This window comes from Pelodiscus sinensis, chromosome 14 (genome assembly GCF_052426305.1).
Source record: "Pelodiscus sinensis isolate ZL-2025 chromosome 14, ASM5242630v1, whole genome shotgun sequence".
NCBI lineage: Eukaryota > Metazoa > Chordata > Testudines > Trionychidae > Pelodiscus > Pelodiscus sinensis.
The window spans coordinates 20,231,239-20,256,434 of record NC_143065.1 but is presented as its reverse complement, the minus strand read 5'-3'; the positions used below and the strand labels follow the sequence as shown (position 1 = coordinate 20,256,434).

The following is a 25,196-nucleotide window of genomic DNA, read 5'->3' as shown; positions in this document are numbered from 1 at the left end:
TAAGGTAATACAACTTAGATGGGGCTACTATAAGGTGGGTGCACAACTGGCTGGATAACCATTCTCAGAGAGTAGTTACTAATGATTCACAATCCTGCTGGAATGGCATAAAAAATGGGGTTCCACAGGGGTCTGTTTGGGGATCGGTTCTGTTCAATATCTTCATCAACTATTTAGATTATGAGAGAGAGAATACACTTATTAAGTTTGCAGATAATACCACGCTGGGAGGGGTTGCAACTGCTTTAGAGGATAGTGTCATAATTCAAAATGATCTGGACAAACTAGAGAAATGGTTTGAGGTAAACAGGATGAAGTTTAATAAGGACAAATGCAAAGTACTCCACTTAGGAAGGAACAAGCCGTTTCACACATACAGAATGGGAAATGACTATCTAGGAAGGAGTACTGCAGAAAGAGATCTAGGGGTCATAGTGGACCACAAGCTAAATATGAGTCAACAGTGTGACACTGTTGCAAAAAAAGCAAACATGATTCTGGGATATATTAATAGGAGTGTTGTTATCAACACACAAGAAGTAATTCTTCTGCTCTACTCTGCGCTGACTAGGCCTCAGTTGGAGTACTGTGTCCAGTTCTGAGAACCACATTTCAAGAAAGATGTGGAGAAATTGGAGAAGGTCCAGAGAAGAGCAACAAAAATTATTAAAGGTCTAGAGAACATGAGCTATGAGGGAAGGCTGAAGGAATTTGGCTTGTTTAGTTTGGAAAGGAGAAGACTGAGAGGAGACATGACAGCAGTTTTCAGGTATCTAAAAGAGTGTCACAGGGAGGGCGGGAGGGATGGTTCTCCTTGGCCTCTGATGATAAGACAAGAAGCAATGGGCTTAAACAGCAGCAAGGGAGGTGTGACGGGGCATCAAAACCCCGCACTGAGAGCTAGGGGCTCTGCGCCCTGGCAGAGAAGCCGCGGAACAGATACCGGCTGTGCGCCGGCTGCTCCCAAGCCGCGGCTCAGCAGGGACGCCGCAGCTCAGGTGAGCAGAGACGCCGTGGCTCAGCTGAGCGGAGGCGCGGCTTGGCGGGGCAGCCCCACGGTTCAGCTGAGCGAAAACGCGGCTCAGCTGGGCGAGCGCCCAGACGCCACCGGAGAGGTGCTGGGGCCAGCCCGGGCGGGCCGAAAGGCCAATCAACGGCTCCGACCAAATCGGGGGTGGGACAAGCGCCGGGGGGCCGGCCCGCCGGGAGCGTCAAATACCGCCGGGCAACGCGAGCAAGAGGCAGCAGGACGGAGAGACGGGACTCGCCAGGAGGGACCTCGACACTCCCCGATCTGTTGCCCCAGCTGAGATGCACCGCCACTCGGGTAAGGACCATGGAGGGGAGAAAAGGAAGTAGCCCAAGGCAGGGGCGGTGAGGAAGCCCGTGGGCTGATGCGTTTAGGGGCACACCCCCGTCAGCCGGACCCAGACTGGCAGTCAGTTGGAGTCCTTAGGGCCCTGGGCTGGGGCCCGTGAGTGAGGGCGGGCCCGGGCTCCCCTTTTCCCCCCTCCGCGTGGGGGAACGCGTCGGATGAGGAGCACTCAACGGTGAGGGGCTAGAGAACCTCGCTTACAGGGGACCTGGCGTCCCAGGACGGGGACGATGCGGGCAGGTCTAGACGTGGCGGACTCACATCCTCCCCTCCCCCTTTCTCCCGGATAGGAAGGGGGGATTCGAGGCCGTCACAGGAGGTTTAGGTTGAACATTAGGAAAAACTCCCTTACTGTCAGGGGGTATATCTACACTACCCCGCTAGTTCGAACTAGCGGGGTAATGTAGGCATACCGCAATTGCAAATGAAGTCCGGGATTTGAATTTCCCGCGCTTCATTTGCATAAGCGGGGCGCCACCATTTTTAAATCCCCGCTCGTTCGAACCCCGTGCCGCGTGGCTACACGCGGCACGAACTAGGTAGTTCGAACTAGGCCTACGCGTGGAATGAGGAGTAACGGTAGTTCGAACTAGGAAGGGTATTTCGAAATAGGAGGGTAGTGTAGACATACCCAGGGTGGTTAAACACTGGAATAAATTGTCCGGGGAAGTTGTGGAATCTTCATCTCTGGAGATATTTAAGAGCAGGTTAGACAGACATCTAACCGGAATGATATAGATTGTGCTTGGTCCTGCTATGAGGACTTGATTTGATGATCTCTTGTGGTCCCAGTTCTAGTATTCTATTATTCTGTTATGTAGTCAGGTTTGCCAATGTATACGACAGAGGTGCATTGCTGGCACATGATGGCATATATCACATTAGTAGATTTGCAGATGAGTGAGCTTATGATGGTATGGCTTATGTGTTTAGGTCCAATGATGGTGTCACTAGGGTAGATGTGTGGACAGAGTTGGCATCGGGGTTTGTTGCAAGGATTGGTTCCTGGTTTACTGTTTCTGATGTGGGGTTTTCTGATGTGTTTCAGGTTGGGGGGTTGTTTGCAAGTGAGGAGCAACTAACTGCTCTTTCATACCTAGAATATGCAGAGTATGTCAACGGAACCATAGCAGCTCTTTCATTGAATGCATAGAGAACATTTTGCTCTTGCTATCAATGTTGTGTGCAATCAGCACACACCTCACTTTATGTGCCCTGGCTTTGCACGTGTGTTACATTAGTAGAAAACAAACAAACAAAAACTATGTGGATGGAAACCAGCAGAATTTGGAAATCCTGCACTTCGGCAAGAGTAAACAAAGTGTCTTGAGGGCCACGCATAGAAGCCTGCTGGGCCGCATGCGGCCCTCGGGCCACAGGTTGTCTACCACTGACGTATTCTCTTTGTCTTATGAAAGCTAGTGCCAGGTATCCATATTACAATGGAGAGCTGCTCATGATAGCTTTCTTGAACAGAGACAGTGGAACCAGCTGGGTTTAGTGCCCCCACAATGAACATATAAAAGGGTGCAGATCTATGTCTCTCCTGCCACCACCAATATTTTCTGCTCCCACTACACCTTCTGGAAGTGGGGGCAGAGCAGGACCCAGCTATGTACCACTCCTGTGGAGAAGAGTCAGGAGCAGCCACTAGTCCATGGCACACGAGAGCAGACCAGTGACCAGATAGTATGTAGGACTCCCTGGCCCAACCTAGACTACCATTGGTCCTGCTGGAGATACCCAACCTGAGGATGGGACATGAATAGAATGTGAATGAGCTCCTAGGGTGGAAGACTTTTTTTTTTTTTTTTACATTTTAGTTGTTCTTATTCTTTTTGCTGTAGTTCATCTTTCTAGGTATGATTCTACTTAACAGGCTTCCAACTTAATGGTTCTGGGCCAGTTTCTAAATCATACTGTTTTCCTGCCATAAAAGAGGATGACCTATGAGAAGCCCAGACATTGCACATATTTTAAAACCTCTTTCTCTCTCCCCTCTTTACTCTCCCAGACTCATTTTAGCTATAGTTCTTTATCATTTCTAGGGTTATTCTAATTATCAGGCCCTGGTTTAGAGTATCTGGGCCATTTTTTCCTCTCTCTCCCTGGGTAAGGTGAGTTTTGGGGAAAGCAAAGGGCTTGGGGAAAAGGCTTGCCTCCAACTACAATTTTTAGGGGATATTTTTGGTTCTTATATTTACAAATATCCAGTTCTTTTACATGTCTCATTGCATGTTTAAGTTCAAACATCTCTTTCTGTTTACATGTTAGGTTAATCTTAGCTTTTTAAAAATCATTTCTAGTTGTGGCACTACTGTTTAGTCATTGACTAAACAGGTAACAGGGTCATACATCAAATTCTGTTGGTTTCCTTCCTGACGTAAGCTGGGTCTTCCAGCTGCATTCAAGGGGTGGAAGATTTTAGGTCAGACCCTGGAAGGCAAAAGATTTAGGTATTAACATTCTTTCCAGTACATCATCATGTCCTGTGACACTGAGGTAAGGTGGGACTTCCAGAAATAATATAGCTGGGGATAATTAAAAATATAATTTAAAATAAAATTGGAACTCTATTTGATATAAAACTGAACTGTTCAAACACATATTAGTAGGAAGCATACCTCTTTTTATAAATAAAATGAATGCAGTTATGACTGATGAATGACAAAGCTGACCTGACAGAACATAATAATTAATACTTCATAATCTGTTCATTCCTTTGTTTCACTTTATCCATTCATACAGCTACAGAAACACTATGTGTATTTTTTTATAGAATTATGTAAAAACAGCTCCCCAAATCTGCCAAGGCTGTTAAGCTGCTGTAGATAAAAGTCTTCTGCAACCACAAATACTATGCAGCTGTATTTAAAATGTAAGGCTTCCTTACTGCTTTCTTGTATAATGTCCTCATGGAATCCTATCTCTTCTAATGTTTTGGAGAAGTCTGAGGTGGCGCCTGTACAATTTGATTTTGTGTAAAAATACACACCAAATCTGATTTCTGTTACATTAAGGACTTCTCTGGTAAAATACATGGAGTAAGGAATGAAATAAGCTGTAGTTTTACAATTAGTCTTCAAGATTGCTTTCTTTAATACTTGACCACTAATATTAAAGAATATTGTATCAAAATACAAATTTAATTGAATGAATATATATATATATTTATATATATATATATAGTGGCAGAGTTAAGCTGCAGGTTAGATACTAACAAATACAATTGATTTGTATTCTTTTTTACTGGAAATATTTGTAATATGAAACTACTATATAATACGCTCATTTTAATGCATATTCAGTACTGGACAAAGCAAATTGCTGTCACAGGTTTATATTCAAATGCCATTAATCAAACAGAATGCTTAACTCATTGGTTTGCTGTGGCAGGGATATAAATAAAATACTAATGAATACCTTTCTTATTGGCAGTGGTGGCATGTTGATGTGGATCACAGAATCATTTTTAATACAGTTTGAACCTCTAAAATCTGGGACTCTCTGGTCCAGAAACATCCGTGATCCAGCTGGCCAGGGATGGAGTAGCGGGGCTGGTGGCCAGGAGACCAGTCCTAATCGGGGCTGCCACTGTGGGAAACACAGCCTCAGCCAGGGCTGGTGAGGTGCAGAGTGCAGCCTCAGCCAGGGCTGGTGAGGTGCAGAGTGCAGTCTCAGCCGGGGCTGGTGAGGTGCAGAGTGCAGTCTCAGCCAGGGCTGGCAGTGGGCAGCGTGGCCCCAGCTGGGGCTAGAGTCAGCACCATGGTGAGGTGGGGGGCCACAGCCACTGTCAGGTTGGAGGCAATGGTGTCAGCCCCTCTCTGGGGCTGGCATGGTAGGGAACGCAGGCCTGGCATGGTGTGGGACTGGAGGCGGTGGCAGGGAGCACAACCCACCCGGAAGCAAAGCCTGCAGTCAGGTAGAAAACCTTGACCTCCCATCATCTGGCAAACTCCATTATTCGGGACCACTGAGGTCTCGAGGGTGCCGGAGAAGGAAAGTCCGACCTGTAGCTCTTTTTTATGCTATCTATTAGCTAAAAAGCATCAGTGTCAAGATTTAAAACAGAACAAAGAGCAAACAATGGCTTGACTCTGAGAAGTAAAAAAAGTGTCTTCCGTATTTTAAAATTATTTTGTTATACAGGAAGTTGACATGGTCTTTAACTGTGTGCTTGTCATTCTCTTCCTGCACAGTGTATTGCTACTTGTATTGAAATCAACAGGGCTGGGTGAGCAGCAGCAATTCCTTTTAGAAGATGATTGCTTTCCAATTCAGAACAAACCAAATACATTTTGACATTCTAAACAAGAAAATCCCCCCCCCTCTTACCCCCGCTCAAAATCATTTCAGTACAGTTGAAACATTTTGGTTTGATTTTGTCCGAGTGTTTTGTTTCAATTTTTACTCTTTACATGATAATTTTTTAAAATAATTTAAAAATTCAAAAGCTTCATTCCAAAAATATTGAAATCAATTTTTCAGCACTGTCATAACTTATTCCCTTGTTTTTTACTGCAAAACAAAATGTTGGGAAAATTAATACAGTTTTATGAAACGTTACAACCTTGACACTACTGTATTTTCCAATGGAAAGCTATTTTTTTCCCCACGCAGAAGCAAAAGAGAATTTGCCCTCGATTTCCATGGCAAGAGGATCATGGCCAAAATTTGGGGGAGAAAAAACACAGAATCACACAAAATGTGTGCAAATACTATTTTCTCCTTCTACACTTTTTCACTTTGACCTTGAATTCACTGATAGTTTAAAAGAATTTGTATGTGCATAGTTTTAACATATTTTTTTACTTCTGATTTATCCACTCTTTGCACTGCCTCACATTTCTAGCTGCCTTTTTTTTTTTGACATTTTATCACCATCTAGGCTCAGTCTCTATGATGGAATTTATCTTTTCCCCTGATTTCTCTTGCCTGCATTTCTCCTCTATAAGCACAGACAGATGTACCCCCCAGACAACTTTACTATCCTCCCTGTCGCAAAGTTTCTCAACCTCAGTGTAATGCCTGGTACTGTGCATTACACATGTTATTCTCCTGTTTAACTAACAGGAAACCTTGGTTTCATTTGGCAAATTTTGTGATATCCTTGGGTGAAAGTAGCTATAGAAATGCAAGGAGTTAGTTATATCATTATAATTAATTTGTTTTGCAATACATGCCTGCCTCTGAGCAATATATATTTCAACATTATATGTGGGGAGTCCCTTTGCTTTGACTAGAACCAGCCTTTTTTGCTTTGTGCATTCCATGAGCAGCATTTTTACACAAAGCAACACCTGCCCCATTGAGTAAGAATGGGGAAACACTTGGGTGAATGAAGAATGGGCTGCGGCAGAATGTTACCCATTCATGCTGTTGCTCATAAAGCTCTTGCCTTCACACTTTCATCTGCCTGTATCAATGCACACACTTGGGAGATGGGATGATGATATACTTTAGATCTTCATATGCCAATGTGAAGATAATCAATCTCAATTCTCTTGAAAAATGGAACTACTTTGAGAAAGGAGCAATGAGGACTACCAGTTGCTCTCAGGCACTGAAATCTTTAGAGTTGTATCTATAGGACATAGCTTGGCCCTTGCAGAAATATTTACATATAAAAAGGAAAACAGGGAAATTTGTCTTCCTGTCAGTTTCACAAATAGGCAAAACAAGAATAAAACACAAACCTTTTGCTCATCGCTCACTGTCCTTTTAGAAACTTTGTCAGAACTCAGAATCGCTTGTCAGTCCCATTTTAGTTTCTACAAGTAATTTCTTTTCTTTTCTTTTGTGTGATTTAAACATGTTCTAAAGAGTAAACATTTCATACTGCTGATCCTCAAAAATCAATGTTGTTGGGGGACATGGCCTCTTACTACCTCTCCTTTTACTGGTTTCTCTTTTCTACCACATTTCAATCCAAAGTCATACATTCTGTTAAGACTTCCTCTTTTCTTCCTCTACATACTTACCTCACCCTATTGCCCTTACTTAGTTCATACCAGAAAATGGGTTAAAAATGGATTTTCACAATGACCAATTTGCTGATTGAGTTTAGCATTAGCAACTCGGTGATGTTTTGCACATGCTTACATTGCCATGTTTCATTCCCTTTTCTCTTCCCTATTTCTTGGGTCTTCCAGTATTTCTCCCTGTAATCTCTTCTGATTCTCTTTCCCCTTTGTGAAAGTCATTCTATCATTCTGCTCTCTCAGGGTGTGTCTACACAGCAAAGTTATTAAGGAATAACGGCTGTTATTCCAAAATAAATATGCGAGCATCTACACAGCAACTATGTTATTTCAAAATAATTTCAAAATAACGGATGGCTTATTTCAACTTCTGTAAACCTCATTCTATGAAGAATAATGCCTGTTCTGAAATATCTATTTCAAAATAAGACGTGTGTAGATGCTCCACTTCTGCTATTTTGAAATAGCCCCTCACCAGAGCCATTCTAAGTTATTCCTCCTGGGGCTCTAAATCGAGATAGCACATCTACATTAGGGAAGCCTGCCTCTGACTAATTTTGAGGCTTCCCTGCAGTGTAGCCGTGCTATTTCAAAATAATCTATTTCGGAATAACTATTCTGGAATAGCTTATTCCAAAATAACTGTGCAGTGTAGACGTAACCTCATAGACTTTTTCATCGCTCATACAAATGGCCAGCATGCAAATGAAGAGAAAGTAAAACAAGTTGCAGAAGAACAGCACTGATAACTGTCTTTGTCCATTTCACACGATAGCTGCACACCAGTATGTTCATTGCAGCCCAGATTTTGGTCAATGTACATCTTTTCACTGGGTCTGGAACTCGGCTAACACAGAAAAAGAATTCAGGAAAAGTATGCAAGTAATGAGTGTTACTTATGTAATGAGCACAGACCTTAAATCCGAACTGGAATGATCAGTCTCAGGGGCAATTGTAGGTGCGTGTGCGTGTGTGGAGGGGGTGGCATCCAAATATGGAGTCCGATGCAGATGCTTTATCATGGAACAGAGAATAGTTTGATTCCCGAAAGAACAATGTTCAAAAATCATCAGACTTTAGGATTCTGCAAGGATACTTTTCCTATCCATACCACATTACATTAATACAGGTAATAAATTCCTTTGATACATAGGAAGATGAAACCCTCAGCAAACCAACAGACTAAGGCCGAGTTCTGATTTAAAACCCATGCAAGTCCAGTGAAGTCAATGGGGACAAACAGGGCTTAAATCAGCACAGAATTTTACCCTGGGTATGAAACACACACACACACACGTGTGCACGATAGAGGGTTATTTGGCCAAAGGTGAACAGATACCTGGCTGACAGCCACAAGGATCTTTGATAAAGAATTCCACAGCCACCCCTCCTCCACACGCACTCTCTGCACCTTCTTAATCAGGCAGCAAGACCTAAGAGGGGGCAGGGAGGATTCATTTGCTACAGATAAAGACCCTGTCACAGAATGGCTTTTCAAGGGAGGAGCGCATAAACTACATCTAAAATGGTTTCTGCAACTGGACAGATTTCCTTCTGGAAAACTCAGCAGGCAGTGGAAGTCTGTTCTCAGAGCTTCTGCTGCAGAAAACCACTGAACGTTTCTGTTGAATAGAAGCTTTTATGTGGTGTTTTTCATTGATACGCCATCACTGTCTAAATATGATGTTCTGTTTTAAGAACACATAGTGCTACATTAGTTCATTATGAAGCAGAAAGTCTTTGAAGATTCTTTGTGTAATAAAGAGGCTTATGTACAGGTTGGTGTAGGTTTCATTTTTATTAAACAGCAATTTAAGCAACTTTGAAATTCAAAGCCCACTTTTATTTAATGATTTCATATGTCTGCCAGCAAAATCTTCATTTCACCAAAACAATTTCTCTCTCTCAGGGTGAAGAGATTCCACCCACCTGCAAACAAGGTTATAGCAAACAGCTTCCAAGTATATTTGAAAACTTGAACCATTAACACTTCCTTAAATTAGCAATTCCAGACTACAAAAAGAGAAGTTATTGCAAGCTAACCTTAATAGCATGATTTATATGCATTTGTGCATATTTAAAGCATTCACGAACCATTAAATTATAGCCTTCTCTGCCACAGAGACATATAATAAAATGAAGACAAGTCAAGAATAATGTAAAGTATTTAAGAATAAATTCCACACTATCATTTACCATCGTATTGCACTTCTTTGTCATATTGCATCAATTGATCAATTATTTATATTTTAACAATAACATGACACATCTACCCATTTATATTAACCTCTCAACCCCAACGCTCTGGTGTCTGAATGCCCCACAAACTTTAATGTATCTACCATCTATGAGACAGAAAAATATTATCCTCATTTTACAGATGGGGAATGAAGTCACAAAGGGTATGTCTACACTACCCTCCTAATTCGAACTAGGAGGATAATGTAGGGATACCGCACTTGCAAATGAAGCCCGGGATTTGAATTTCCCGGGCTTCATTTGCATAAGCCGGGTGCCGCCATTTTTAAATCACGGCTAGTTCGAACCCCGTGCCGTGGTACATGCTACATGCGGCACGGAGTAGCTAGTTCGGATTAGGCTTCCTAATCCGAACTATCTGTACATAATCCGAACTTAATTGACATTCCACGAGGAGTACAGCTAGTTCGGATTAGAAGCCTAATCCGAACTAGCTACTCCGTGCCGCGTGTAGCCACGCGGCACGGGGTTCGAACTAGCCGGGATTTAAAAATGGCGGCGCCCGTCTTATGCAAATGAAGCCCGGGAAATTCAAATCCCGGGCTTCATTTGCAAGTGCGGTATGCCTACATTACCCCCCTAGTTCGAATTAGGAGGGTAGTGTAGACATACCCAAAGAGACTACACGACTTGCCCATAGTCCCACAAGAAAAAATATAAACTATTTGACAACTTTTTAGAGCTATTGCCCTTAGATCGCCTGGCAGAGCAATACAGTACCACAGTGGAGATCTGCTTTAGAAGAGAATACCCTTACTTTACTAATGGACTTAGCCAAAGCTCATTGAAATCAATGGAAAGATTCCAATTAATGTCAACAGGTTTTGAAACAAGCCTCTACTGAATGTCCCTTAGACTAATATAGGAAAGTGTTACACCTGTTTTCATGTCCTTTTCTCTGGGCCATTTAAGGAATGAGAGTCCTTTTGATAAAGGAAACACACACATTAATCTGGCAGAGCAAATGACCAGCTTCCCCAGGGTGCATTACTTGAATCCCTTCTATTAATTGTTCAGAATTATTTTTCAGAACAATGTTATATGCCCTCTATACCCAGGCAACAAACAACTGTGCCTGCATTTAATTGCAGGCAAAAGAGATGACGTTTCTAATTAATTAATGAGTGTAACAAATAGATGTCTAAATATCATTTATATCCACAAATTTCAGGAGACAAATCTTTCTGGAAAACAGCCTATATAATAAGCTATTATCTAAAAAGGTAATACTAACCTTGTGTCTAATCTTAAACTCATTCCTCACTCTTTAAAAAAAGGCTTAATTGACTTTAGTGAGAGTCTGCTGAGTGAAAATAAGGCTAAATATTTCAGTTTGGACCCTTATTGTTAAGCACAATAAAAACCAAACCCACAATGCAGTGTTGATGACAGCTAAGACGCATAACTTGGGTCACAATACATTTTCTTAGCCTGGAATTATTTGTTTAAGACCTGAAACAATATTTAGAACTCACCTTGATGTCATACAATCTGAAATAAAAACTACAAATCATAAAACAGGAAGCGAGAAGTGCTTGATCAAATAGAGGATTAAAATGGAGTTTATACAGCATGTGGACTTAGTAGATCAGATTAATAAACTTCTATTAACATCACTAACTAGCCTATACAATTTAAGCAAATGTTTATCGGATACACAAGTCGACTAGTAGCTTTCCCCCACCCTTGCTGCCTCTATCAGATAGAGGCAGCAAAGGCAGGGGAGAGGGAGAGGGGGTCCTCCAAAGTGGCAACATCGCACGGATCCCGGGGTATGGGCTCCATGCAGCGCTACCATTTTGAAATGCTGTGGCGGCGTTTCAAAGGGGCAGCGCTGCACAGCTGATCCCGGGCTCTGTGTGGCACTGCTGCTTTGAAATGCCACGCGGCATTTCAAAGTGTGCAGAGCCCGGGGTCAGCTGGGGACTCTCCAGCTGATCCCAGGTTCCGCAGAAATGCCATGTGGAGCCCGAGATCCCTGCTGACTCCGACTCCACATGGCATTTCAAAGCAGCAGCACCGCATAGAGCCTGGGGTCAGCTCAGACTCAGAGTTTCCTGTTAACCTGGGCTCCATGTGGGCACTTCTGCTTTGAAATGCACAAGAGCCCCCACTGGGGACTCTTGTACATTTCAAAGCTAGTACGCCACGTGCAACGTGGGGCCAGTGGGAAGTCCCGCTGACTCCGGGCTCTATGCGGATGCTTCCATTTTGAAATTCACAAGAGTCCCCGCTGGGGCTCTTGTATATTTCAAAGGAGGAATGCAGAAGTGCCTATCGACTAGTCGAGTAGTCAATGGAAATTCCATCGACTGCTCAACTATTAAATTAATCAACATTTAACATCCTTATTCTACACAGCAGTTATTTTGAAATAGAGAACTCTTTCTTTGACTTCCCTTACTCATTGGAAAATGAGGGTTGCAGGAATTGAAGTAAGCAGTCCTCCAGCTCAACATTATTTCAACATTATGTCAAAATAACTGCTTGTGTGTTGACGCGGACTATGTTATTTTGGAATGTCGTCAGTTATTCCAAAATAACACTGCTGTGTAGACATAGCCTTATTTCCTCAGCTGAGCTTTGTTGACTAGCCTACATGTAACATGATTAAAAAAAATCATAACCAACCAAATATGCCATGAGCCAAATTCTACAGTTTTACTAGTGTAAAATCAGAGAAACTCCACTGAAATTATTTGTGGTGACTTAGGCCAGGATTTTTAGAGGAATTAAGGTGGTTTAAAGTCTAAAATCTCATTTTCAAAACTGATTTAGGCACTTAGGGGCCTAAAAGTCAATGATAATGGAATTCAAACATCTAAGGCTATGTCTAGACTGCAAGCCTCTTTCGAAAGAGGCTCTTTCGAAAGAGAGCATCTAGACTGCACGTTGAACTTTCGAAAAAGCGGCTTGCTTTTTCGAAAGAAAGCATCCAGTGAGTCTGGATGCTCTCTTTCGAAGAAGCCCTATTTACATTGAAGAACGCCTTCTTTCGAAAGAGGAACTTTCGAAAGAAGGCGTTCTTCCTCGTGAAATGAGGTTTACCGCCATCGAAAGAAAAGCCGCGTTCTTTCGATTTAATTTCGAAAGAACTTGAGTCTGGACGCAGGGGACGTTTTTTCGGAAAAAGGCTACTTTTCCCGAAAAAACCCCTGAGTCTGGACACAGCCTAAGTGCCTAACATCTGACATTTATAAATTTGAGGATGTCTCAATGCAGATCTAAAATTCCTAGTTTCTCTATCAGACCAAATCAACCCCCCAGATGCTAAAGAAGTCTGGATCCAAATTCAGATCTGAACTTTGGGTCTGTGATTTTCATAAATTGTTCAGTCCCCAGCTTCTTTATGATAAAATGGATTCAAAATAATCTCCAGTGTAAGCAAAATATAACTTTTTAAAATTATCATTATTCAAAATCTTAGCATTTTTGTATTAATTCAACAGTTCAAGTTACGAAAGATGTAATTTTTCTTTGTGGCTTGAAACATGCATCACTGATCATTTTTAGTATTGTTGAACAAGGAGATTGCTAACAAATTTTATGATAGAAACACATACTCAATGAGATTATAAATTAGCTTCCTAAGAGAAGCCTCACTGATAAGATTAGATCTAAAATTTAGGTCACTTAATTTTAAGACTCAGCTAATGGGCTAAAAAATTGATATCACTTTGTAACATAAATTCAGATTCAATCTTTTCTGACCATAAACATTAGCACCATTATACAGCTACAACTATTAAGTTTGTTATAAAATTAAATGATCCAACTGTAAAATTCATGTTATTTCTGATTGTATAAGCTGTAGTGCAAAAAAGAAATGATTTCATATCACACTGCCAAATTATAAAGTTTAGGCAATTAATTTTTTAGTATAGTATAATCCTATTCTCACTAAAAAATATATAAATTTTAAAAACTCTTCATCTCAATTTTGTAATATACTGATGCTATCTTTAAACATTTGCTTCATTTGTTTTCAATCATATTTCTAGTAACAGAACTATTAAAACATTTTAATAAAACAATCTTCACCTTTTCTTCTTCAAAGTTCTTACTTAAATATAATAATAATGAAATGTGGTTGTCCTTTGAATACCTCACAACTGTGTAAGAAAATTGATAGGCTGGTAGGTCAGAAAAAGGGAACTTGTCTTGTCTTGTAGAGAAATAATATATTATTGACTCATATTCTTTACATGTTTTAAGTACTAGAAAAAGTTGCGATGAAAGAGTATTCCAATACATTTTGCACTTACTCGGCAAGAGAATGTTTTTAATGCATTCTGCCATCTGCTCTGTCTGCTCGGTTTTTGCCAGTGTCTGTAGCTCACCATTTCCAATGTCTACCATGGTCACTGGCTGATTGCTGTTTGATGTCTTTTTCAAGGTTTTCATACTTCTTTGTACTTCTGCCAGTAGCGTTGCTTGCATTGCTTCAATAATCTGTCATGAATGCAGATTATTAGGAGAGGATATTTGTACTTTTAATTAATTACATGATTTTTTTTTTCAAATGCTGATATTAGAAACACACAATTCAAGAAAGCTATAGTAGTTGCCATTAGAAAGTTAACATTTGCCAATAGTGGTCACATAGTGAGAAATGAGATACCACCATTTCCCTCCCCCCATAGTTTGATTAAGAAAAAACAGTTAATTGGATAGTAGTTCGGTGGCATCTGTTGTCAATGGTGACTGACATTCAACACACGAGTTTTAATTTTCCCTAGATTTACTATAAACTAAAAGCTTCAAAAATATACTAGAGTTTATGGGCCAGAGTTTTAGCTGGTGTAAATTGGCATAGCTTTGTTGACTTTAGTAAGGCTTGTAAAATTACACCAGCTGAGGATCTGACTCAGTGTGATTATCATGAAAATTCTTCAATTTGTTACATGCTGGTGGGCAGAACTGGGTAAAGACTGAGTAAGGACTTCATGATTTTTCTCTGCCTTCTTAGAATTCCAGCTGTTTCATCCTCAGTGTAGAAAGTTGCATTAATGTTTTGCTCTTAGTGCTAGTATCACATAAGCTGTACCTCAGCCAGGATGCAATACTCTTTTTCAAAGGGAAGAAGAAAATACTCCACACAGATCCTGTTACCCTAAAGGAAAGGTTACAAATCTGCTGGAATTATGACTGGCCTACAATGTCAGTTCAGCAGTATGTTCTGACAGGTGATTATTTCTGCCCTTGCTTGGTAGTGCCACTGCATTTCAATATGAATTAAACACAGAAAATCTATTTTGAATTAATAAGGCTGAACATTTTGAATTAAATCTATTAAAGCATTAGATCACCATTGCAATTCCCTAAATCTGGGGATAACAAGGGGCTAGATCACCTCTGATGCAGTACGAAGCAGCCTTAGAACTACTCTAAACATTCTTCTGTCCATGGATTGACAAAGCTCAATGCACTTTTTCTATTCATTCAACAAGTATCCAATATTACATATGGAACCCAGGAACATATTATGTGGATCTGGCTATCCCGTCTTTAATCATTTGGGAATTTCTATACACAAAGGTGATTCCTAGCTAGCTGTGAATCCGCTATCCTTCCTCTGTTTTACAGAATTAGCACAAAGTGGGACAGGGCCTGGTCCATCCAGTTTGTAAAGTATCTTTTTACTTAATCCATAGGGGTAGGGTTTGTGCTGTCTCTCTCTCTGCCCACAGTACTGGAACTTTACAATTCTATGTGGTCGACAGACTGGATAATTTTATTTACATGAATTAAGTATTACACAATGGCATTCATTCTTCAGGTCAGGAAATTGCAAATAGGATGTTAAGGCTTCCAGGCTATAGAGCTGAGAAACATTAGGGGAGGCATCTATGGGCATGTCTACACTAGTGAATTAATTAGAAATAACTAAATTCGAAATAATAACTCTTGAAATAATAAAACCAAATTAGCATGTTTCCACTATGGGGGAGCCTCAAAATTAGTCTGAGGCAAGTTCCGTTATTGTGGATGCGCTACCTCGACTTAGCCTCATGAACAACTAGGGAGTGATTACTTCGAATTGCTCTGGGAAGTAGTTATTTCAAAATAGCAGCAGTGGAGTGTCCACACTAACGCTATTTTGAAATAACTATTTCGAAATAAGTGTTATTCCCTGAGGAAAGCAGGAGTACAGATTTCAAAATAACCAGCCCATTATTTCAAAACAATGGGCTTGGTAGTGTAGACAATCCACTTATTATTTTGAAATAAGCAGGGTTATTTTGAAATAACTTCCTAGTGTAGACCAGGGCTATGAGTTTAGGCTAATGCTCAGTTAAAGCTAGGTGACCAGAGATTTATTGGAACAGATGCAGAGTCAGAGAGCTCATCACCCTACAGTCTATCTCTGCTCACTCCCAGGTTGGTGTTTCACCATTTTGACTGTATTCTGGTAAGATGTACCTTTTTCAGGAGTCCATAGGGTAGGAGTAAGCTGAGTAAATTGAAAGGGAGCATATCCAACCTGTTTGTGATTTGTCAAAACATTCCACTTTTTTTAAATTAAAAAGTATTTTATTGCAAGGAACTTTCCTTCTGTTGTAGGGAAACAAAAAAAATGAGGTTTTGTTTGGATTAGACATGAAAGTCACAGAACTTAATAACCCTGAACTTTTGGCATTTTGGATGCAGAACCAGACTTTAAAAAATGAGAAGCAAACACAGAAGTGCTATCATTGTTCTATACCTATTCTGGCAGAAAATAAAAAAAATGACAGAAGTTCTCAGAAAAATTTAGAATAGTTTGTAGACAAATGTGTTCCTTGTGTTGAGACACAGTGAATACAGGCTACAAAAGTATCAATTTTTTTCATTGTTTTCTGATATGCTAAGGCTCTGTCACAATCTAGATCAGCATTACCTGCATTATTACTGTGTACACTGGCCAAGCAGTATTTTGTAACTTAATTTCCTCTAATATCTCAGGTTTGCATCAAATGGCAACCTTGGTAGAGAGAACAAGAACTGGATGGGAAAGGTGATACAGAGACTGAGCTATGCTCTTTTGCACTATTATAAAATCCCTTCAGGTCAGGGATTGAGAGGAACATTGAAGGAACAATGTGAGGAAACTTGCCCATGCTGTAACTGTTCTGTGAATAGATAAAGGACTCTACTCTCCAGGGATGTCAGTCAGGGCATCTTTCATAAGGACTAACATAAAAAAAATAGATTTTGACAGAGCTGGGAACCAGATAGTGGGAAGAACTGCATTTTTCCATTTGAAATGACTTAAGGAGGGTATTTGAAATTCCAAATGAAGGAACAGGGAGGAGAGAAACTTTAACATTTCAAAGCTAAGGAGCCAGAGAAAACAGGTAGACATTTTTTTTAACTAAGAAGGATTCGCAAGGGAAATCCTTGCATATACCTTTCTTCCTGCTAACAGTCAGCAACAGGAAAAATATGGTTGATTGCACTATGGACTGACTGACCCAGGGAAAGGAACTATCCTTTGGAATGTTGTTTTTTATTGGTCATATTTGCAACTAGATTCTGCATAAGAGTTGCAATATAATGTGTTAAATAAAAATACAATCTAATATTCCTTGCACAGATAAAGGGGAAAATAAAATACTTTTAATACAAAACATCAGCAGACAATAGCAAAACCACCATTTCCTGTGTTAAATACTATTGAGCAGACAGTATAGTATAAGAGAAGAGGGAAAGAATTTGAGAAGAGCAACTATATATGTTGGGACAATGTGAGACGAAGGTGTTACATTTCATTTGAAAGAGTATTGAGATGAGTGGTACAAAAGAGTAAATAAATGTTCCTTTAAAATTATGAGAGAAGGGCATATACCTATACAATACTGGTGTAAAAAGAAAACCTCTCTCAAATTAAAAAAAACATTTTAAAATACAAAAACTAAAACTAATTTTTGCCATGCACAATGGCCACTGAAAACTCTGCTTGAATGTTGTCATCACTTGAACAGAGTTAAGCAAGCTTTGCTCTTCAACTTTCTCTCTGCATGTAGCCAAACTATTTGAATAGTGTAGCATCTAAAATCATTTGTGACATTGGCAATAGGGGCCTCATGTCATCAGCTATTAAACCAACTCCCATTCATGCTTTATTGCTGGTAGGCTGGTTCTGTTAACCCCGTCACTTCAGGAAGCATAGGCTCAGAGCCAACACATTAATAAAGGGAGGCCTGAGGTTCAGGCAGGGGAGGCAGCTGGTCATTCTGGCAGACTAACCCCAAACTACTTTTCAGATCTGAAGGTTTTAGCACCTTACAAGGTGTCCTCAGCAATGCTCAGTGACATTTAGTGGGTGCCTTGGACTGCCACACATCTGCCAAAATACTTTGTCCTGATTGACACAGTACCTGCTTATAAACACAGCTGAAGCTGTCACAAAGGCCTCTGGACACATCTGGGAACTAAAGGAACGTGCTGCAAATGGTCAAATGGGATCTTCTGCCTTAGAATAATGCAGAAGTCTGATTAGCTTGCTGAAGTAGGCAGGCTACTGAGAGATGTTTTTGTGGATGTTAGGATGCTAAATCCACTAAGATCAGTTCTGGTTTTAATACAGCTTCACTCAATTAATTGGAAAGTACAACTGGAGAGACCAAAGGCAACCACAGGATTTCTGGATATACGTTTTCCAGTCCCCAAATTCAAGAGATCAAAAGATTTTATCTGACAACTGCACCTACTGATGCTGACCTCCTATATTTGAGTTTTAATTAAAAAAATTCCAAAGAGAAAAAAAATTGGCTTTGGGATGACAAGTTTGTTGGGTAATGTTGAACTAATGTGGAAGATGATAGGTCAGTGAAAGATTTAATAATCCACAATAAGGGCACATTTACACTGCATGAAAGATCGACGCTGCTGCAGTTGATTTTCCGGTGTTCTATTTTGCAGGTGTAGTATAGACCAGGAATGTAAAGAACTAGTCAACTATTCAATAAGCAAATACATATCGGATAGTCGACAGGATAGTTGACTAGTTGCTCCCCCCCACCTTGCTACCTCTATCAGATAGAGGGGGGAGAAGAGGAGGGTACTTAAAAGCAGCAGTGCTGCACGGAGCCCGGGGTCAGCTGCTCCCTGCAGCGCTGCCACTTTGAAATGCCGGATGGAGCCTGGGATCAGCTGGGGAATCCCCTGCTGACCCAGGGCTCTGTGCAGCATTTCAAAGCAGTAGCGCTGCTTGGAGCCCGGGATCAGCTGGGACCAGCTGACCTTGGGCTCTACCTGATGTGTGAGCTTTGAAATGTACAACAGTCCCCAGTAGGGGCTCTTGTGTATTTCAAAAAAGAAGTGCAGCGTGGAACCTGGGGCATTTGTTGTTCAGGAGTTTGAGCTTGCGGGTTATGTAGCTGGAGTCAACTTATCTTAAATCCCCATTCACACAGCGAGAGGTGAATGGAAGCAAATGCTCTTGTTGGCTTCCCTTACTCCTTGCAAGGAGTAGGAGTACTGGTGCCGACAGGGGAGACCTCTGAGTTCAATCTAGCAGGTCTATACTAGGGATGCTAAGTAGTGATTAATTTGACCTCTCGCTGTGTGAATGGGGATTTAAGATAAGTCGACTCCAGCTAAGTAATTTACATACCTGGAGTTGCATATCTTACTTCGACCTTCCCATGTAGTGTAGACCAGGCCTAACTGAGCTATACCAGGAATGTACAAAAGGAAAGGCAGAATATTTGCATACACCACTGCTCTTTATTATGGCTAACAGTGTTGTACAGAGTATTATTTCCACTGTCCCATGAATGCCTCTTAGCTGAAAAGTGGTATTCTTCTCAATGATGCACATGCCATTTGACATGTAGTACATGGCTACATAGAATTATATGAAATTTAGCAAAAGAGTAAAACAGAAAAGGGACATGTTCATAACAGATGCTGGATACCTTCAGAACGAATTCTCTTGTGGATGCAGAGATGCAACGCTCCAGCTCATACTCCTGAACAACAAATGACCCAATCATAATGCAAGATCCATTATGTACCTATTGTCAGTATGACATTTTGATGCAAGGGCCTCACTCTGGAGGCTCAGTACAGCAGCACAATTACATCTGTTCCTCAGTTTCCCCTAGTGGCATTCAATAAATCCAATGAGGATTATGTATATTCCATAGCCTTTAGGCCAGAAGGGACCATTATGATCAACTACTCTGAATCCCTGCATAACAAGAGGCCAAAGAATTTCTCATAGTGGTTTCTGCATCCAGCCCAATAACTTGCAGTAAATCTTCTAGACATACACTATGCTTGATCTAAAAACTCGATATGATGAGGGGTATATTTCAAGATTGGTATGGGATGGAATCCAAAAAGAGACCTTCAAAAAGTAAGCTTCCATAGTCTCATGAGAACATTCTTTAGTCTGAATTGAACTTAATGATGTGGAGGAGACATGCAATTACAACACACTCCAAACAGTATGTGGTTAAAAGCTCATAGTGTCAAAGCAAAATATATGATAATTTAAAAAAATATGTTGGAGCAATATACATGCAGGGTGATTTGGATGATAAGCAATTTTGCCAGAAGCATAGCTGAGTACTAGCAGCCCCCCTGAGGACTGAAATGGCACCACAAACCTTGTGATGTGGTGAACCGATCTGAAAAACACTGACACACACGATTTTAAAAAAATATATAAAAATTGTTTTTTTTCTAGTTCATTTTTTTCTTTCAACAAGACACAAGATTTCCCATTCCAGTTATGGCTAATGATACTAATAACAGATATTGAGATGTTCTATAACTAATAACAGATAATAGAAATGTAGTACTGGAAGGGACCTCGAGTGATTTTTAGTCCAGTCCCTGCACAGAGGCAGGACTAAATATTATCTAGACCATCCCTGAGAGGTGTTCATCTAACTTGTGCTTAAAAACCTCCAATGACAGAAACTCCACAATCTCCCTAGGTAATTTGTTCCAGTGCTTAACTATCCTTACAGTTAGGTTTTTTTTCCTGATATCTAACCTAAATCTGCCTTGCTGAACTTTAAGCCCTTACTTCTTGTCCTCGCCCCAGTGGTTAAGAAAAACAATTTATCAATCTCTTTATAACTATTGTTTGTGCACTTGAAGACTGTTATCTCCTTTGGTTTTCTCATATCCAGACTAAACAAACCCAATTTTTTTCACTCTTATTGTAGGGCATGTTTTCTAGACTTTTAATCATTTGTGTTGCTCTCCTCTGTACTTTTGCCAATTTGTTCACAGCTTTCCTGATGTGCGATGCTCAGAAATGGACACAATACTTCAGCTCAGGCCTTACTAGCGCTGAGTAGAGCAGAAGAATTGCTTCTTGTATCTTGCTTATAACACTCTTGCTAATACTTCTCAGCCTTTTTGCAACAATATTTCACTGACTTATATTTAGTTTATGATTCACTATAACCTCCAGACCCTTTTCTCCAGCTCCAGACCCTTTTCTCCAGTACTTCTTCCTGTGCAATCATTTCCCATTTTTTATTTGTGTAACTGACTACTCCTTACTAATTGCAGTGTTTTGCATTTGTCCATATTGAATTTCATCCTATTTAATTCAGACCTTTTCTCCAGTTTATCAAGATCATTTGAATTCTAATCTTGTCCTCTTTCAGGTTGACATCAGCAGCAAACTTTCTTGTATGTGCACTCTCTGTGGTGCCTCAGTGGTGGAATGTTGTACAAGTAGGCTGCCCCTCCAGCACCTGTAGCTGGAGAGGAATGAGCTGAATGTTCTGTAGTCCATAAACCCCACTTATATCCAGGCCCCATACCAAAGAGGCCCTCTTGGCCTGCAATCACCTGTATCCAGAGCCTCTTGTCTTCAACTGGGGAAGAATCTCTCTTCTTAGATTGAGGACCCCACAGAGGACAAACCACAACAACCTTCCTTGGAAAAGCACATAATTCTGCTACTATCTGGAGAACTCCCTCCATAGGGACCAAGCTTCACTGAGGCTTGGCATGCATATATCCTTCACTTTGGAGTCTCTTCCACCAAGGAGTATTCTTCCTTGGTTTCCTTTCCTCGTAAGTCCCCTCACCAGGCTCCTCTCCCATCCCCCGAAGGCCTCCCTTTAGGATCTTCCTCTTTCTACATTCCAGGGACAGTTTCTCTGTTCCCAAGTCATTGGGAGTAGGTTCATTTTATTATTCCCAGTTGCTCCCCTATCTAATTATCTGCCTCCAAGCTACTCAGTTAATTAGTCCCAGGTGATCCTGAGCAGCCTTGTATCCTCTTGTAAAAGCCTGCCAGAGATCAGGTAAAATCTTGACCCCTTCAGAAGGTCTGACGGACATGACAAATGAGTCTTATGCTTACAGTAATCACCAGGACATCCCATAGCAATCTATAGTATCCACACAGAGCATTAACCTGCCTGCCACGGCACCAAGATCACACAGGCAAAAGTGCAAGTTAAATTGCCTTGTGAAGCAGGAATCCGCTCCCTTTAGGAGTGTGCTCTTGAAGGGGCTCATACTGAGTAAAGTATGGAGCCCTGACCACACATCTTTTTAACCCTAACCCATACCCACTTCTTCTCTAGCACATATGAAATTGAGCTTCCCTACGAACATAAACCATCTTGATTTTAATGTATCTAATGTATTTTAATGTAAAACATTTAAAGACTATTCGCTGGGACTTGCATCCTTTTGGTCAAATGAGCAACATTCACCAGATCAGATGTATAAGCTATGTGAATTTTAAATTGATTTCTGTTACTCGGTATTACCTAAATGAGGCTCACTAATGCCTACTTTGCCATTTCAAACCACATACTCTAAAAACCAAAATAACGCCATGATGAACACCTTGCAGTTTAACATAGAAATTCTTTCTCCAAAGCACGCACACCTAAATGGAAGACCGGATGTGATAATTTCCCCAAAGTCTACATTTATGATGTTACGTACTGATATCAACATTTCAGTAAAATATCGCTTTATAAAAATGACATTATTACAGTCAGATGCGCTATGTCCTACCTTTACTGATTGGTCTCTCCAACACAAAATGAGTTTCATCAATGAAACATTCCCAGGATCAGGGAAATGATATCCACTTTTATCTGAAAATATATATGTTCTTTATGAGTTCACAATAAAATACACATAAACAACACATATGAAATTTCAACTGGTCTTGCACTATATTTTTGTAGTGTTCAACAACATATTTGAAACAGAATCATTTTATATAATTTGTATTCATTGTATGCATAGACATGTCTGTGTAAGACATTTATATCTGTACATTAGAATTATCAGTGTGTGAGTGTCTGTATAAACACACACAATACATATATATTTGAGACAGTCTGTGTGTCTGTCCATTTCTCTGCAAGTCCATTTGTTCAAGAACTCTTCCTAAATGGTAAGTGCTAGAACTACCAAATCTGATATGCAACTTCTTATCTTAACTAAAAGCAAGTCAGGGTTTGGCTATGGCCTGTACAATGGAATGTGCCTATAATTAGACTTTTTCTCATAAAATGGAAAGGGAAGCATAGGAGGCACAGTTATAGAATGATCACAGGGGCAGCAAAGACCCAGAGATAGGATCTGGAACATCTATAACCCCATAGGGTCAGCAGGGAGCAAGAGTAGAAAAAGGGCCAGCTATCTACTATGCATTTCAGAGAGTTTGTCTGTATGTCTGTTTATCTACGTGTCTGTCTGTCCACCAGCCAGGAAACATGTATCCCTCCACCAGTTCTGCCTGTTGCAGCTGCCATGGGAAGGCACTTCTCGCCTGGCCTCAAACTAAGGATGTTAAAGAGCAGTTATTTGGCTAATTGTGTGGTCAATACAATTTGTATTGACTACACGATTAGTTGATAAGGGACTGCTCTGCAGAGCTGCATCATGGGTGGCTCCTGGAGCTGGCTCATAAGCCAAGACCGTGGAGTCCTGGCGTGCTGGCTCTGGACCACTATACCTCTGCATTTAACATGTAGTAAGAGCCAGGAAGTTCTTACTACATTTAAAATGCAGAGGTGCAGCTAGCTTCAGCAGCCTGGGCTGGCCATGGACTGGGGATGCTGCTGCAGCAGCTTCTGCTCGTGGCCAGCGTAGGCTGCTGCAAACAGGGGCTGTTTGGTGGCAGCAGCCCCTGTCTGCAGGTGGGGGGATGGGAAGCAGATCCCTGCTGGGAGGCCTGCAGACAGGGGCTGTTGCCAGAGCAGCATCCTTTACTCCCCTCCCCCCCGCTCCATTGCCTCTGATAGAAACAGTGGCGGAGGTGGGGGACAGGCAGCACTGTGGAGACAGTGCTGGGGGGGAACCGGCTTTTAAGCTGGCTCCCGATTCCTCCCTGCTTGCTGGCAGCAAGGTGGGAAAGGAAGCGAGTAGTTAAGTACTCCACTCAACTACCCGATAAAAATAAGCCTATCTGGTATTTGAGTAGTCGACTACTCGCTTACATGTCTACCTCAAACTGCTGCTGTGAGAGACAGCTGGGGCTCTATCTCTCTCTCTGGGGCAGCCTGCATTCTGAACTCCTGAACTCTTCATCCCTAGTCCCACCTCAGAAAGATGATTTAAATGAAGGAAAACAAAAAACTTATTTTAGTTAAGGACCTGAGCAACGCTCAGTAAATCATTTAGTACATATATGAGTATTGCATAAAATTATTTATAAAGGGTTAGTTTAAGGTATCTATTAGAATTCTGTGAAATTTAATGGCTTCTTTTTTAAGAGGTTTCTCCAAACATTTTTTTTTCATTCGGTTTACCAGTGCCTAGATAAGTCTTTCCCCATTTCAGAAATGATATTGTGCACAAAGTCTCATATTTCAAAAATAAATATGTTACAAATTCCAGCAAAGAATTGACCCATAGTCATAGCTATCATATATTTGGTAAGTGAAGTGTAAACTTTCTTTGAGTATTTTAAGATGACGAGGAAAGCAGGCTTACAATTCAAATGTAAGCTTGAACTTTTAATTATGAAGAGTCTTCTGCCTCCTGCATGCTGCAAACTTCATTTACTGCAATGGAAGTTGCGATCAAAGGTTCCACCATGCTATTTCATACAAAGTGGGATGCTCCAATTATTGCTGATATTTTTTTGAATATCTGCACTCAAATCACTCACATTCTAGGCATATATGAAAGATAAAGCTACCATCTAATCAGTATAATGTACCAAATCCACAGCAGATGCAAGTAATTTCTTCAATTGCAGGTTGAACCTCTCTAGTCCAGAATTCTCTTGCCCGGAAACATCTGTTGTCCAGGATGATTTTAGGTAGCCGGATATCCACTTTTCATGGGTGTGGCCAAATTTTGCATGGTCCCATAAAGTGTGTTTGCAGCCACCAGTCCTGGCTCTCGGTGTTCTGTGCTGTTATTTAGCTCTAATTTACCCCTAAATGTCCTCTAACAGCACAGTAAGCTGTGGAAGTGTTGGTAATGCTGCTAGACAATATTGACCTCCTGTAGTTCAGCAAATTCTCTGGTTCGGAACCAGTCAAGTCCTGAGGGTGCCGGATTAAAGAGGTTCAACCTGTAGTTGAGGATATGGCTCAATTTTGTGGCAAGCTAACTATATCTTCAGCAATGTTATGGGAAAAGTT

General features: G+C 40.9%; 1 protein-coding gene across 1 annotated transcript in view; it reads right to left on the bottom strand.

Annotated features, from left to right (window-relative positions):
- WDR72 (WD repeat domain 72) overlaps nt 1–25,196 on the bottom strand; it is a 216,777-nt gene that overhangs the window by 51,998 nt on the left and 139,583 nt on the right. Inside the window, exons 17-18 of the mRNA XM_014580591.4 lie at nt 22,606–22,688; nt 13,881–14,067 (exon numbers count right to left, since the gene is read on the bottom strand). Of these exons, the coding sequence (XP_014436077.3) occupies nt 13,881–14,067; nt 22,606–22,688 (270 nt within the window). The remainder of the gene's footprint in view (nt 1–13,880; nt 14,068–22,605; nt 22,689–25,196) is intronic.